The sequence below is a fragment of the Ictalurus furcatus genome, chromosome 1, assembly GCF_023375685.1.
Source record: "Ictalurus furcatus strain D&B chromosome 1, Billie_1.0, whole genome shotgun sequence".
Taxonomy (NCBI): Eukaryota; Metazoa; Chordata; class Actinopteri; order Siluriformes; family Ictaluridae; genus Ictalurus; species Ictalurus furcatus.
In genome coordinates this window covers 8,561,086-8,578,605 of record NC_071255.1, presented here as the reverse complement: position 1 = coordinate 8,578,605, position 17,520 = coordinate 8,561,086, and the positions used below count along the sequence as shown (strand labels likewise).

The following is a 17,520-nucleotide window of genomic DNA, read 5'->3' as shown; positions in this document are numbered from 1 at the left end:
GAGAATCAAATGATAGTAGCCTACCTATATTCCGGTTAATCTGTAAGAGCAAAGCACCACAGTGAACAGTTCTTCTGTTTAGCAAATTATTCTAAATCGTTGTCTGGTATAGTTTTATAGCTATTAACCCCCAGTTTACCCGCTTAAGCACAACAGAAGCGATAATAAATTGGCTTTATAAACGAGTTGCCACACTTCTGAAGGAGGTTCAAGCGCCACGCGCCCACGATTCAAACGTCATTGGGGTGACTGGCGCGCGCGCAATTGAGTGTAATCTGCTGGAGAGCTAATGGCCGAGGCGTGCAAATTAAGCTGAGTAGCTGAGCAGAAAGGCATTTGGTCCATCGAAATTGCCCGCATGCACATCAGCTTTTATTTTCTGTCTTTAGCCCGGGAAAAGTTCGGGAACCCCTGGCACAGATGACACCCTTTACACATTTTGCATTGGACTTCCGCATTTTAACCTCGGAGTACTCTTTAAGTCTTGAACTCTTCTTCTTCTTCTTTTTTTTTTTCTTCTTTATTCATGATAATAAAAACAGCACGAGCCAATCGACACATGAATCTGGAACCGGAAATTCACAAACAAACAAACAAACCAACCAACAACAACTGTGTGGAAAGTGTGGTAAAAAATACATAATTGGTAGGGTGTGAGATTCACTTAATTTGCAAAAGTAACATGTAAATAACTGCTTTTGACTATAATATTGCATTTCATCTGCGATATTAGACATTACATTAAATAAACAAGAAAATGTCGTATACCCTGTGCATGCCAAATACACACTCCTCAACAAAATCCACCTCTGCCAACAGTTTAAAATCCCCTCACGAAGAGGGGAACCAGCAGACGTGGCAACATGTTACAAGAGGCTGAACAAGATGTAATTGACTCTATTTTCAGCCAATGAGAAGATCTCTAGGGCCAATCACAATAAACCCGGACATTTTCCACTTCCGGGTTGTAGAATCCTACTCCTTCACCGTACACATGGCTGCATGCGTAAATAAGTCAGCGGATCGGTTGTGTGTTATTACTTAGGATTTTGCCATATCCATTAGATATATTATTAATTTGTTAAAACGGACAGTCGAGTAGTTCCTGTAGAAACATCAACATGGTTTGGATTAGCAGAGTGTGTTTCCGGAAGGTTAGTAGCTAAGTTCAGTCCCTCCCCAAAATAACATTTAAACGTGCACTACAGAGGACATTACAGACATTACGTATTGGTTGTAATGTAGGGATGGCGAGATGTAGCCTCATGGAGCTTTCTAGCAATTTATGTTTACAAAAAATATAGTTAATGGTAAGAGGCTTCAAGTGCCCACTGAAGACCACTAATGATATCAAAACACTGGACTGTGTAGCCTGCCATGTGAAGATGTTTGCACTGCGTGTGCAACCTTTAGATTAGTAAAAGCTAAAAAGTCATATACATCTGATCTAAACCATGTAAAATAAAACAACTCTTGAAGTGTATTTCACTTATCATAACCTAGAGAGGAGTTTCTTTCAATAATAGTGGACAGGGGTGTATTTTTTTTTGTGTATAAAGCTATTAGTTGCACTTAAGTTATGTTTCTTTTATAAGTAGTTGATATAACCATGTCTGTAAGATCCAAATGATTAGTGTGCTTTAAAAGGCCTGTGCATGGGGCTTTGAGATGCAGTGGTCTTGTATAGAGTATGGGTCAAAGCAGTCCATAATATGGCCAAATGACATCATCGATTACATCATTACAGGAAAACAACAAAAAGGTTTAGACAAAAAGCTTCACTTGAAAATGCTCTACCTTATAGACATGCAATGTATTGGTGCAGTGTATGTTTAATAGAGAGTCGTTCGTTAATCTAAAGTAACTGCTTTATCCTGGTCAGGGTTAGGACATACACACCTTTGCACACTCGTTTATATCTATGCACAATCTAGGTTAGTGAAGTGGAATGTTTGTGGGAAATGGGAGGAAATCCATGTGGACATGGGGAGAACAGGCAAAACTTAAAACGGACAGTAACCTGAGCTCACGATTGAACCAAGTACCATGGATATGTGAGGCAGAATCTCTACCCCTCTACGCCTCATTTTTGACTTGCACTATATGGTGAAAGGTTTGTGGACACCTGACCTGACTATCACAGGGGCCTCAAAGTTGGAAGCACACAGTTGTATAGGATGCCTTTCTATGTGGAACTAAGGGGCTAAACATGTTTCATCATAATAATGATCATGTTAACAAAAGCACGTGCCATGAAGACATGATTTGCCAAAGTTAGTGTGGAAGAACTTGGTCTGCACAGAGCCCTGACTTCAACCCCACTGAAAACCTTTGGGATGAACTGGAACACTGACTGTATCTCAGGGCCTTTCACCTAGCATCAGTGTCTGACCTTACTGATGCTCTTGAGGCTGAATTTGCAAATCCCCACAGCTATACTCCAAAATCTAGTGGGAAGCCTTCCCAGAAGAGTGGGGGTTTTTATAACAGAGGAGGGACTAAATCTGGAATGGGATGATCAGAAAGCACTTATGAATGTTATGTCCAGGTGTCCCCAGACCTGTACTACACATTCTGTAGTGTATTTCTATTCAGTCATTCTCAACCAGGGGGTGTGGAGAGATTGGAAGGGGGGCGCAAATTTTTTTCAAGAAAAAAACACAGACAGCGCATTATTTGGGGACTCTGTATTTTATTGCTTTTCAAATAGAATGTGCATAAATGAAAAACCCAGCGCTCTCTCTCCCTCTGTATTTTCCTTTTGCTGGGGAGAGGCAGAGTTTAGCTGCCTTTTATGTAGCAGTCAGTGCAGACCAGTGTAGCCAATTAGCGACTTTTCAGACCCCTTTATCGACTTAAACAAAAGTGCCTAGTGACTTTTTGGACAAACCGTAGAAACTTTCCAAATGTCACCAGTACTGTCCTGCAAGCACGAGTTTTTGCTTTCCCACTGCACTCACACCTCTGTCTGTGCCTGCTCTGTTCAGTGAGGAGCTGAGAGCCGGAGCAGCAGATCCATTGATCGCACGGTAGCTGATATAGACGTGAATGAAAAAAGAAGCAAGCGTAGGTGTCCCGCTGATCTATTTAATGAATGTCATGGATAACGAGACGCGCCCTTCGTCCCAATTCACATAATTCGTAAGCGAATGTTTTTAACGCAAGACGAATGACATGCAACGTTTTACATGTAATATATTACACATTAATACAGTTTAGTTCTCTTGTTCAAAGTAGTTATAGTGTTCAGAAACATTTTTGTTAATTCATGTTCCATACCTGTCCGTTATATAGTTTTATTAAAGTCATAAAAGTGTTGTTTTTTTTTTTTAAATCATAAAAGTTATGAAAAGTAATTAAAAAAGTACAAAATGTGGGGGCATGCCACATGATAGGGGTGGCTTGGGGGGCTTTAGTTACAAAAGGGGCCATAGTATGTCTGATTTATCCATTAGCTGTTGTATTTTCAAAGCTTTTTTTTTTTACGCTTGAAAGTGCATAGTTAGATTAGTCATCACATTTTCGAAGAGATAGCGTGCCAATGCAAACATTTACTGAAGAATATATTTTTAATGAGATGTCATTGAACCACTATGTAATGGTTTATTAGGACATTAAATCCTGTTTGTTTTTGAAATGACTAGCCTGTTTATTAATTCATCTTGTATCATATTTAAGGTGTACCATGACATTTGCAATATACATTCCTTGGAATTCCTGTTGTCATGTCCCCTTATACTGGTTTACCTTCAAAGACCTAAATAATAATCAGTTACATTAGCATTAAAACCAGCAATCGACTTGGTCATCATTTGTTTAAGTGGTTGTCCTTCTTAGGAGCTTACAATGATGCTTGCATTTGTCTCTAATGCTCATTGGTTTCAGGTCATGTGCCCTCAATTCCAGTCCTGGAGGGCCAATGTCCACCAGAGTTTTGATGGTTTTTATGCTTAGAGACACCTAGTTTACCTCACCTATTAATTAGTAGACTTTGTAGTTGTGTTGGAGCACATAAGTCCCCAAACCATGCTGGAATCTGCCTTCTGGGACCAAAACACATTCATTTTAAAGAATTAATCAAATGAAATGCTACAGCAAATAACATGACATTGTTTGTTTCTTACTCTGATTACAGTACGGGAACTTTGTGGATAACCTGCGGCTGTATGTAAGGGGTGGGAGCGGTGGCATGGGCTTACCCCGAATGGGTGGACAAGGTGGAAATGGAGGAGACGTTTGGGTGGTGGCTAAAAAAGACCTTACCCTGAAACGTATCAAAGACAAATATCCACATAAGCGCTTCGTTGCTGGTGTGGGCCACAACAGCAGGTGTGTATGTCAAGTCACATGTACCCCATATTAAACTGTGACGCACTTTTTGGTGTACCATTGGTCTATGACTTTGTTTGTTTGTTTGTAATACCTTACATCATGTTAGGGATTTGTCAGTTCATGAGCACAAAGGTAAACAGGTCTATTGATTATGTAAGTCTGGCATAGAATGTACTGGTACATGTTATCTGATTAAACACACAGCACAAAAAATACTGATTTTTTTTTTTTAGGTTTATCTATGCCTGTTTCTGTTGAGTGTTTACTGTTAATTTGACTGTGATCCCCAGAATTACATTGTACATGCAAACATTTGGTCAAGTGGTGTGGTGTTATTTGGCCTAGCTGGATTTTAATTTCTGGGCAGCTTTGCTTAATTTAACCTTATGAAGGGAATAAAAAGTATGTGTGATTACTCTTGATTAAATATATCACTAAATTTAAGTTGTAGTTGAACAGATTATTATTTAATCTTAATTAATTTTTTTTTATTTCAGTGCTTAAAATAACAGTGTGTTGTGCCAGTAATGTGCATCTTTGTCCTGTTTTTCAGTATCCGTGCACTGAAAGGAGCAAAAGGGGGGGATGTGGAAATCTCTGCTCCCGTTGGAATCTGTGTGACCGCAGATGATGGGAGAGCTTTAGGTAACATCATTAGTGCATTAACATCATGATAAAAATATCCTACATTCCTGTGACTTTACCATTTCATGCTCTAGGTTTAGTGTCCTGTATCTGCATTACCTTATGTGCACAATATAAAAAATAATTATTTTTGTGTCCTGTCCAGTCACTCAGTGTAACTCTTAACAGCTGATGTGCTGTTTTCCCCATTGCCGAAGTTCATCATGCAAAAAGTAGGATGTGCTGGATCAAGTGCTATTTTACATGCTGAAGAGTAATGAGGCCAGAAGCCATGTTGTTGAAATAAGACAAATTTTGCCGTGATGAACTGTTCATGCAGTTGGCGATATCCTAGACTCCTATTAGAGTTCAATTCATATTTTTGCATCTTCTCATGTATATATGACTGTATTATTCTTTTCTTATGTTCATTTTATGTTACGTTATATTACACTTGACCGCCCCCCTCTCTTTAAAGACAAAAAATGAAGGCTAAATTTTTGGTAACCACATCATCTTAATTTTATTATTAGCAAAGTTGAACTGATGAAGCCGCTCAAGCAAATGTTGACCCGTGTTAAGTATTAACCATCAGTTGCCCAGGCATACTACTGCGAGACTTACAATGTCACCTAGAAGATTTACAAGCCTTCACAGCATACCAAAAGCTGTTCATGAGATGCCAAATGAGTTTGTTAGAGCAGGGGTACTCGTTTGAAAATGAGGATTGAAAAAAAAATTTTTTTGTCATCCTCCTGCTTTTAAATTTGAGACCTTTGGTCTTGCTTCTTTCTACAGGAGAGTTGAACCATGAAGGAGAAAGGGTTATAGTAGCCAGAGGTGGTCACGGCGGAACTCTTCAGTCTGGGTTTCTACCCAGTAAAGGACAGACCCAGCACATCCGTCTGGATCTCCGGCTCATTGCAGATCTGGGTCTTGTGGGGTGAGTGGAACTACATATCACATAAATATCATATTACCAATCAGCAGTGTAGCTTATGTTCTGACTTTCAAAAATGAAAAAATGGCTCTTTGATGAAAAAAGGTTCCCGACCCCTGTTCTAATGAGTAATATTTAAGGACCATTATATTTATATTGGTATACTCAGTAAGAAATCAAGTTTATATTCATTTTAAAATTGTAAGTATGTGTTTTTTGTGGGTTATTTGTCCAGTAAATCTAGAGCAATAAAAGCAGTCCATCTGCTAAAAATGTTATTTTGTAATAAACCTATATTTATTTATTTATTTATTTTTAAAGGTTTCCTAACGCGGGTAAATCCTCTTTACTGACAGCCCTGTCACACGCCACACCTCAGGTTGCCAGCTACCCATGTGAGTATTGACCACCAGATGAATAGTTATTTTTGGGAACAAGCTTTCTGAAAAAGCCATTAGGAGGAAAACCAGTAACGCTACTACTGATTTATTTCTGTTGTTTATGTGGCAAGTAGTGTGCTTTAATGCTAATAGATTGTTTTTCCTTATGGCTGCTGAATTGTAGTTTGTGACTAGAATGCATGAAAGTTTGTGTGGCTCATTCACTGATGCAACAAATGGTCATGTGAATTAGGGACATGCACATGGTGAAAAATAGTACTTAAAACTATCTGGGCTTAAATAAAACTGATATCAATCATTAAGTCATTTAGTCAAGCCCATCATTAATGTGATGACTGACAAATATTTACATTAAAGTGCCATGAAACACTGAACTACATTTAGGCGTTCTTATGGCACATCATAAAAGACAATCTTAGCATCTGTTAATTTTAATTGTAGGAGAAAACTGGTTAAGTTTGAGCTTTTTTCAGATATTTTCATCTTCCTGGTTCAAAATCTCGTCCTGTTACACGTCACCTGGCAATGCACTATAGTACTTCGATGACGTGTCGGAGTTTCATAATTATTCATGAGCCTGCATGTTCTTATCCTATGAGAAGATGCTGTCTCTTAATTATTCATGACAGCACGTGGTGCTTTCCTACAGATGTAGTAGATGAGAGAGGCGTTCAAATGGGTTGCAAGTGTTTGTTTCAGTGGTGTAAGAGTTCGAGTGTGTTGTCTCTGGAGAGCTATGAGAATTGGAGAAAGGTGGACTTCAGACTTGCTCATGAAAGCAGTCTGTGTCTACACAATGATGCAGTACTCAATCCCGAGGACTTTTCTATCCCTTCAAATAACCTTCGCCTTTTTATTCGTGAAAAGCTTGAGCCTATTAGCTAACTACCATTCCGACACTCCTCCCATCCACGCTGCCTCTGGTTTTGTTTTGTTTTCCTCCATAGTCACGCCAAGGGCTAATGGTTTAAATAGACAGGGCAGAGGACCTGCACTGCTATCTATTGTGTCTCCACTTAGCCCTGGGGATTCAGGAGGAGAGAAGTCCTCTTCCTCATGTGCACACTTTGTCACTATCCATCTTTTTTTGAGTGTTCAGAAGGCTTCCCCCCTCTTCCTTTCCTGCCTTTCCCTGCCATGCCCCTTCCCCCTCCCTTCTTCACACAGCCATCCACGTCCATTTAAACTGCATTTTTCAAAAACATTGAGAGATAGACTTGAGCTGAAAGAGGGAGGTTTCATGACCCTTTAATGCAGTAATTGAAGCTTACTGCTGTTTTACTCTCAATAATTACTAACTTTTCAGACACACTGTAGAGGCTTAGTCATCATTCGTGACTTTGGTTTTAATTTGGCAATTTACTGATTAAAATAACTAACATGTTTTAAACTTGCAGGTAACAGAGTGTAATGTCACACATTAGCTTTTTTTCAGGTCATGCAGATATGTTTCTACTGTCTTTATACGTTATGTCATGTATCATTATCAAAATTAATGTTTTAATTAGTTTTCTCTTGCCTTTGTTTTCAGTTAGCATATTAACGCTTTCACGTTTATGTTTTCTTACAGTCACAACTCTGAGACCTGAGATTGGCAAGGTGATGTATGAGGACCATAAGCAGGTAAACAGCTTCTTTAGTACATAATATCCGCAAAATGAAAAAAAGAGTTTTTAAAATTTTTTTTTTTAGAGTTTGCCAAAAAATGAAAAGAAAACAAGAGGCTTCATCGTTTACCCATTTTATTTCAAACGATCATCAACAACGTGCTGATCGTTCGTTGATGATCATTTCAAATAAATTGGGTCTGAACAGCTCTAATTGGTGCATTTTAATTATATTGCACAGTCATCTTAATACTATGGTGTGATTTTCTTCACATTCTCTTGGTTACAGTTATAAACTATATAAAAAAATCATGATTACATGCCTATAGACACATGTAAAGAGGCCACCATACTGTAAAGCTGTTACTATTGACCATGATATTTTAATGGTCTGAGACAAATTTAGCTTGGTGTCTTAATTAACACTGTTATCAGTTTGCTAGCATAATGAATATTTTTTCAGATGCTATGTGCAGTATGGTGTCCCACAAGGCTCTGTTTTAGGTCCTCTATTATTCTCCCTATTGATCCTCTCGCACATGCACTTTACACCCATAAAATTAGCTTTCAATTCTGCATGGATGATACCATCACCTTACTTGGTCCTTTAGCATGTCTGAACTTCTGTGTGAGCAGCCTTGTTGTTGTGGATTGTTATAGGTGTCAGTGGCAGATTTGCCCGGCTTGATCGAAGGTGCTCACGTAAACCGAGGCATGGGACACAAGTTCCTAAAACATGTGGAAAGAACCAAACAGCTCATGTTTGTGGTGTGTGGTAATATTTAAAAAAGGCTTGTTGACATCAGTGACATCACTGTTGATTTATAATGAGCCCATATACCAATATAAATCTTTTGTCTCTGATTTCTTAGGTTGATGTCTGTGGGTTTCAGCTGGCCAGTAAAACACCATTTCGATCTGCATTTGAAGCAGTGCAGCTACTCACTAAGGTATTTCCTAGTGATGATAATAATAATAATAATAATAAAAGCTTTTTCCTTGCGAGAGTGCTATGTTATATTCAGAAAATAAGAGCGTTATTATTTAAAAAATGTATACACAGTAATAGTGAAAATAGCTCTTTGTTCTTTGATCCACAGTTAATATTTTTAACTTTATCCTCTACGGAATTATATTTATTTACAAATTTGAAGCCATGTATTTCACTAGCCATCTGGTCTTTTACCTAACTGTGTAGAAATCTTAAGTCTACACTTAAGTACATGCGTTCCCATTTATATTCTTTTTTTTTTTGTTGCATATTTTATATCATTATGGTTATCAAACTTCAGATATCATTCACCAAAGGTTTTAATCACTGTCACCTGTGAGCATGTGAATTTCATCTGCTAACTTCAGCCTGGATTTTGACTTCCATGTCAGGAACTGGAGTTGTATAAAGAAGAGCTGCTGTCCAAGCCCGCCATCCTGGTGGTTAATAAGATGGACCTGCCTGAGGCTGAGGAGAAGCTCAGAGAGCTGGAGACCCAACTCAAGGATCAGGAGGGTAAGAATGCCGTTACAGCTTCACCCAAGTGATTCAGAATTGTGAAAACAGGATGTAGGTTCTCCATTCTTTGGTGGTGCTTAGGTTAGGTGTTTAAGAACCATATAGTTGGCATGCTATTGAAGTGAACACAACTGGTTTTAGATTTAATTACCGAGTCAGATACCGCTGAGAATATGACTCTGGTCATTGATTTGTAAGACAATAAAATGGCACACTGTTTTCTCAGAGATCATTGAGACATAGAGAGCCTTTAAAACTTTTAAACTGTTAAGTTCAAATAGTGTGGTTTTCTTACCTCTCTGCTCTCTTGTACATCATTCAGAGTTCAGTCACCTCCTGCCTGAGGACATGATACCCAAGAGCTTCCTCAATTTTAAACACACCGTTCCTGTTTCTGCCCTGACTGGCCTCGGCCTGCCCCACCTTAAAGCTGTCATCCGTGAGTCGCTGGAAGAGCAAGAAGCCATAGAATCAGAGAGACACCGTATAGAGAAGCTTCAGGAGCTGAGACGGGAGATTCCTGTTGTTTCCAAGCCCACTTGGGGCCAGCCTCGCTCAGAGCCCATAAACTGGAACTGAACTTATGAGATGGAACATAATGGTTATTATTGCCACCACATTGTCACCAGTTCACTGGAACTATAATCCCCCAAGTTTGTTCAGCAGTGCTGCACTGGAATGAAATGACCTTGTGTCCACCTTCTGGAGTCTCTTCTCAGAGCTGCTGGCTTTGTGAGATATATTTAATGGTTGGAATGAAGAGAGGAAAAAATATTTATGGCTTTAATATTTTTTTTTACTGTTATGCCTTGATATAACATAAGTATTGTAAATAAAACATTACTTATTTGTTTCACACTTGAATGTATTTTCTGTGGTGCAGAAATTGTGGTGCAGCTTGTCTTTTTAGCCTGTTCTGAAGACCTTTTGGTTTTTCCAGACAGCTGTCTACTTACTCCACAGTGAAACTGATATCGAAACCACTTGACAGCTATTTGGTAGTTATGCACTAACATTTCTCATGCTTTTTAGGATATTGATCCAAAACCCTTGTCCTACTACTCATTAAAATTTAAATACTACATTTTAGTATCTTCTCTGCATTCAACACACTGGTTTGAAAACTCAGTAATAAGCTGAACTGAATTTGATTTGGTGTACACATGAAAATTGTAAAAACTGTGCAGGGCAGGTTTACTGTAGAGCAATCCAAGGAAACACTTCTATTAACAGTGAAGTGTACTTTTTATGTGTTATAGGTTGTAATATAAATGTCAACATATTGCTTGCTTGCAAACAATTTTCCTAAGTGACACCTATGTACACCTATGCACAGTTTCCCCTTTGGACCTTTCCACATTTTATATTGTAACAGCTTGGACCTGAAATGGACTTAAGTGGGACAATACACTCACTGGGCACTTTATTAGGAACAATTATGCATATTGATAGTTATCTGCTCAGTTAATCATGTGGCAACAGCACAATAGAAACGTCCCTTTTTCAGGAGACTGTATTTCAAAGATAATTTTGTTAAATCCAAATAAGCTTTTCAAATCTTTATTGGAAAGGGTTTAAAAAATGTTGTCCATGCTTGTTCAGTGAACCATAAACAATTATTGCGCATGCCACTGTGGAAAAGTCCTTATGACACGAATAGTTTACAGGCAGTAGGCAATTAAAGTCACAGTTACAATAACTTAGGACACTAAAGAGACCTTTCTACTGCCTCTGAAAAACCCCAGAAGAAAGATGCCTAGGGTGCCAGTCATCTGCATGAACCTGCCATAGGCCTGCTGCAGGGAGGCATGAGGACTGCAGGTATGGCCAGAGCAGTAAAATTCAATGTCTGTAATGTAAGATGCCTAAGACAGTGCTACAGGGAGACAGGAAGGACAGCTGATCGTCCTGAGAGTGGCAAACAACGTGTAACCATGTGTCCCCCCAGATGTGATCAAGAACTTGCAAATGCCTTGGTGGAAGAGTGGAGTAACATCTCACAGCAAGAACTGACAAATCTGGTGCAGTCCATGAGGATGAGATGTGCTGTAGTACTTAACGCAGCTGGTGAACACACCACATACTGACTGTTACTTCTAATATTGACCCTTTGTCCCTTTGTTCAGGGACACATTATTCCATTTCTCTTCATCAAATGTCTGTGAAACTTGTTCAGTTTATGTCTTGGTTATTGAATGTTTAGTTTAATACAAATATTCACACGAATGTGAGAGAATGTGAGAGTTTCTTTTTTTGCTATATATATATATATATATATATATATATATAATTTTATACTAATGAATTATAGTTTGTTAATCTGTTTATTATCTGTTAGATAAATGCTGATAAATTAAAACTTTCAAATGAGCTGTTGATGTGTTATTAGTCTTTTTTTTTTTTTTTTTTTTTTTTTTTTTTGTCCAGTCCACTTGACATTGTACAAAATGTAACATGGCCCATTACCTAAAATGTGATTGACACTTGAAATAAAGAGAATATATTCACCTGTAGTACCGGATTCCCACAGTAAGATGGGGCTACTAGATCTAATCACTCAACCCAACAGCTTTCTGCTGTTAGGTTTCAAAACAGTTCTTAATATTTAAAAGCATATAAAAGAGATTTAGGTTGGGATTCATTGCCATAATGATTCAAATCTCAGAACTGAAAGAAAGACACAGAAGCAAGCAACTCCCCTTCCATCACGTCCACAGCTTTATTAATCCATGGGCAGTTTTCTGAAGAGGGATTAAGTCTAGTCGAAGACTAAAGTGCCCTTTTAAACTAGACTAACTCTAAATCACTTCCTAAATAGCATATAGTCCTAAATAAAATATCATAGATTTAGCATAATCTAGATCTAATTTCCAAATCAAAGATTAATGTTATTCTAGAATTAAATGAGAGTTTAAATAAAACCTTCAAAGAGGTAGGTTTAACTTCATCACATGAGTTGCAACTCATGATTTCTTATAATAATCTCTGTGTGCTCAGTTTGGAGGTCTTGATGAGATTTTGCCTGGTGACAGTGGCTATGGCTAGAACTATGTGTTAACACCATATGTACAACCAGCAACCCTTGAATACTAGCACTACAGGCAGCCTTATATTTGTACTATTGGTCTAGTAGAGCACATATATTTTGTGTTTGGAAGAATTACTATCAGTGCCTACACTGCATTTCGGCTCATGAGTAGTACTAATATACCCAGTGCTAATGATCTCTTCATCTGAACTACTTAGACTGCTGAACTGCTTTATCATCATGGGTTTTCCAAAGATTGCTGGCTCTCTATTCTGTTTGCATCTCATCTAAGTCATCAATTACTTTATTTGCAGAACCCATGGTGGACTTAAAATTTCCCTTTTGGACAGTTTTTCTTGGACTCTTTCATGTCCTTACACAGTACCGGATTTGAGTAATATTCATGTTCAAGTACATTCATAAAAAGAGAAATAATGATTACAAAAGTCTTGTAAAATAATACTTTTAGATGTATGCATCATTATTAATTTAATTACAGAGATATTTATATATACCGCTTATGACAGGCTGACCGTGTTCTTTAGATTTCAGTAGTTTTAGTAGTTACATCTTTTAGATCTTTTATTGGTGCATTTATGTACGGTCACGTTATTCCACTATGAAGTCCATAAGAAGCACAATTTTATGTCACTGTACAAAGGTGACAGCCTGTACTTTAACCTTATATTCAATGCTTTGTTTTAAATTCAACCAAAGTTCCAAATCCAAAACACCAAATATATGCCACTTACATGGTTTCTCAGAAGTCTTTGCTTATGGAATTGTCACAATAACACACAAGTCTACCACAACAAGAAGACAACTCAGCTCCATCAAGAGTTAGCAGATAAAAAGTCATCTGTCTGCATGTGTCCACCATTCTTTATTCTTTTGCCAGATAAACACACAAGTTGTCTGGGAAGAGACATGAATATTAAGACCAACATTAACTGCTGTTTTGCTCATAAACATTATCAGTGTCAGCTTTGTATCACCACCAGCAATGAGACACTACACACCTAGAAAAATATTGTTCTTCAAGGCTTCTTTTGATAATTAAGGGTTCCTATATCCTCCTAAAAGGGTCTACTTGGAGTCCTTTCTGATAGAGAAACACTCTATTGTAGAGATCTAGGCAAAACCTTTTCGCATTCGCCCTGAAGGACAGGGTACAGAGGAAACCTTAAGCATTCTAAATTTTCAAAGAGTACACATGTTGTCGTCTATATTATTAGCAATTACCTCAACCAAATGTATCTTCATCTTGTTAATTACATTAACATTGTTAGAATCTTTAAAAAAAAAAAAAAAAAAAAAAAACATGGACAGAAAGGCAGTACTAGTTTCCCATATGTAGTAATTAAATATTCATTAGACTAACTTTGTGGAGAGGAGTAAAAAAACATATTAAAGCTACCGATACTAAATACAAATGTGTTTTCATTTTTTTAAAACACAACTTAAAAAGGTTTAATATCTGTTTCAAGTATTTACAAGAATAAAAGATAGAATAAAGATTGAAAAAACATTTGCAGTTTCTTTATCATGGAACGGTTCGTAGGTGTGATAAGTTATTTATTGTCTGTTTTTTTTTACATGGTGTATATCGAGACTGCCTGTTTGTCTCAATGTGATTCAGACTTCAGAGAAACTCTCACATGCACATCGTGAGTTGTCAGTGGACTCTGAACCTCCACGTTGTCTTTGTGATTAAAGTTGGGTGGGGATGAATGAAGTTTCCAGTAATGATCAGACACATGTAGACTGATAGACTATCAATCTATGGGACAGAAAGTCCATCCAATTAAAAATATTGGCAGCAAATTTTTTTATAATGACTTACAGATACAACGAAAGCTTTGTTCTCACTATATAAGCATGAGGAAAAGTATTTTGTTAAAGTAAAGTGTGTAAAAAGCATATCATAAGCATAGTCCAATGAAGGCCTAACTGGTGGGTCACAGGGGACAGGATCTGCATTATGTAACATAACTATATGACCAAAACATTCCAATAGTATGACAATATATTATTGTTAGTATTTCAAGTATAATATTTTGAACATTGAGTGGTTTGACACAAAAAATAAGTCTCTCACACACCCAAGAAACTTAATGTCTGATGTGCCTGGTATATTCACTGTAGAGTATAACAGAGTTGTGACCGATAGCATGGGTTTGAACTTCTTAACATATGTTTTTGCAGTCCATCGAATTTCTCTCTGCACTCTCCTGTAGGGCTATTACATGTCTGCTGGAAGAAAGTGAAATAATGAGTTTAACGGATACACGTTTCTCACTGGTACAAACAATCCCTATATATTTGAGTAGAATTACACACTGGGACTAAATGATTGACATAAAACATGTGATTGACTCAACTCTATCTGTTACTGCCTCCATACTTATATTAGGAAATATTACATGCATACTGTTATCTGTTAGCTAGCATCTGTCTTCAGCAAAAAATACAATAGACGATAAGACTGGTTTACAATTTAATTTCAGCAAGTAGCATATTCTGCCATGTTCTATTATTGTTCCATAACTGTTGTAGCTACTGTAACTAGATGTGTAGCGGGGCTGTTGGTGCTGGTTGTGGCTTTATCATCAAGGCATGAACACAAACTAAGCTTCTGGGGCAAAAGTTTAGATTTTCAAACAGCACTATTAACTGTGGAAGCCCAAAGGCCTTCTTTACTCCACTACTATTTTACTGTCCTACTCTAATACAAATTTCCATTTGATAGCAAACCTTTACTCAAGAAACATTTTGTCTAAGAATTCAGATATCCCATTATGTTTGCTCCTACCAGGATACCGTGAATTACTCAAGCAAGCAAGGTTAATATAATCACTGGAAAATAAATTCAGATACATTATAAAGGTGAAGTTTGCTTTCAGATTTGACAGGTTTCATGCATAAGCCCCGTCCCAGGTTGTAGGTCCAAAATACAATGTCATATGATGTCTACCTAATAATAGCACCAATGAAAATGAAAAAAAGAGGAGTGGCATTGACAACTAGACACTTTCTGTTGGACTTTGGGTTGTAATATCCAATATTCGCCTGCCTATATAACAACAGCCCTATCTACACTCACAAGCATACTGGACTAAGAAACATTCAGCAGGGAATATTCACAAAGAGGTGAGCTGCAGAACATTGATTAAAAAAAGCTAAATGTTGATTGCATATAAGTTGAAATGCATCTTATTTCTTTGTGTTTGTAGATAAAGACAACAAAGATGAAGGTTTTCGTGGTGCTTGCCATTGTGGCATTTGCAGGTAAAGGTTTTATGATTTTTATGAAATGTCTGTCTCCATTTATTGATAATAATAATTGTCAGTGGCATTTTTACTAGATGTTCTCAAAAAGCTCGGAATAAACTGAATTTAAAAAAAGGCCCAAAGGTTACACGGAAGCAGTCATTATACTGGTGCAAATGATCTATATGTATTTATGTGCCCCCAGGTTGCCAAGCCAACTTGTTCTATGCTGATGAGCCCAAACCACAGCTGGAGCAACTGACTGATGCTTTCTGGGAATATGTTGCCAAGGCAACACACACTGCCGAGGACACATTGAAAAAGATTAGAGAGTCTCAACTGGGCCAGGAAGTCAAGTAAGTTAACAGAACTGTTTTTACTGTCTTGATTGTGTGTCAAGTCAACTTTTCTTATATATCCACATTTCTTCTTCTTACTCTATAGCACTAGACTTACAGAAGGTGCTAATGTGGCCAGTGAGTATGCTGTCACTCTCCAGAAACAAGTGAGCCCTCTAGCCCAGGACATCATAACCAAATTTACCAAGGAGGCTGAAGTTCTGAAGGAGCGTCTCGAGCAGGACCTGACCACCGTGAAGGACAAACTGGAGCCCTATGCTGATGATCTGAAGACCCAAATTCAGCAGAGAGTGGAGGAGCTGAGAGTAGCTGTGGCTCCTTATGCTGAGTCCTTTGACTCTGAAGCTCTGAAAACCACGGTGCTGCAGAAGACCGAGGAGCTCAGGGGAAGTCTGGAGGAGAAAGTGAAGGAGCTGCAGTCCAAGCTGGAGCCCTACACTGATGAACTCAGACAGAAAGTAGATCAGCACCTGCAGGAATTCCAGAAGACCGTGGCCCCTCTGACTGAAGATCTTCAGGCCAAGGTTGCTGAGAGAGCCACTTTGGTTCAGCAGGGTCTGGCTCCCTATGCTGAGGACCTGAGAGAGAAACTGGACCCCTATGCCCAGAACCTGAAGGACCAGCTCACATCTCTTTATGAATCCTTTACCAAGACTAACTAAATACACCATTTTTCACTTATTGGACTGTGTTTTCACTAATGAAAACTACCACACTGAAATATTAAACATCAAATGTTCAGTTCTATATTATGGCATCTGACAACTGTCTTTTCAAACAATTTTTCCCATGACACAAAATATGTCGAACAGCACACTGTGCCAACCAACTAAATAAAGCAGTGAATTCCTACTTGCAAAGACATTAACATTGAAATATAATTGTTTTGTATTGATCCAGTGCTGCTAAGGTTTTCTTTGTAGATTTCTTTGTTATACATCACTTCCATTACTTGTATTTATACTATAATAAAATGATGGCAAACTAGCATGTGTAAAGCAGTTGATTCTTTACATACATAACATAATTATTTTCAACAGAACTAAATGGCTTTTTATTTATTTGTTAAAAAACTCAAAGAGTTTTGTAAAAATGTATGATAAGCCACAATAAAAAATTAATGCCTGTGCACTTTTAAAGTAGAAAACAATGCCAGAGCTCACAGCAGTGTGGATTTTATGATACTTCACTTGTATAACCGTAGGGATATGTACGTAGGGTTATCCGAAACAAGAATAAAATTAAATATGTAATATTAGCTTCCTGACAAGGCGCATAAACTTGTATGGATATGGAAGCAATAATATATAGGAAAAAATCTTGTCTGAAATTTAATCATGTTTGAAATGATTAACTGAATTGTTTCTTATCGTACTTGAAATGTCTTTCAGTGAAAAAGAAGGGCAGTAGGATAGCTATTTTATGTTATAAGTTTATTTCCAGTTTTTA

General features: G+C 37.7%; 2 protein-coding genes across 2 annotated transcripts; both read left to right on the top strand.

The window, feature by feature from the left end:
* Positions 1-973: 973 nt before the first annotated feature.
* gtpbp10 (GTP-binding protein 10 (putative)) lies at positions 974-10,179 on the top strand. Its single transcript, XM_053623323.1, has 10 exons — positions 974-1,154; positions 4,136-4,329; positions 4,886-4,977; positions 5,755-5,899; positions 6,218-6,291; positions 7,868-7,920; positions 8,565-8,672; positions 8,777-8,854; positions 9,288-9,411; positions 9,737-10,179. The coding sequence occupies exons 1-10, from the start codon at positions 1,122-1,124 to the stop codon at positions 9,991-9,993; spliced, it is 1,158 nt and encodes a 385-aa protein (XP_053479298.1). The 5' UTR covers positions 974-1,121; the 3' UTR covers positions 9,994-10,179.
* A 5,330-nt stretch (positions 10,180-15,509) lies between these two features.
* Positions 15,510-17,058, top strand: LOC128606835 (apolipoprotein A-I-like). Its single transcript, XM_053623310.1, has 4 exons — positions 15,510-15,592; positions 15,676-15,730; positions 15,918-16,068; positions 16,157-17,058. The coding sequence occupies exons 2-4, from the start codon at positions 15,691-15,693 to the stop codon at positions 16,731-16,733; spliced, it is 768 nt and encodes a 255-aa protein (XP_053479285.1). The 5' UTR covers positions 15,510-15,592; positions 15,676-15,690; the 3' UTR covers positions 16,734-17,058.
* Positions 17,059-17,520: the final 462 nt, after the last annotated feature.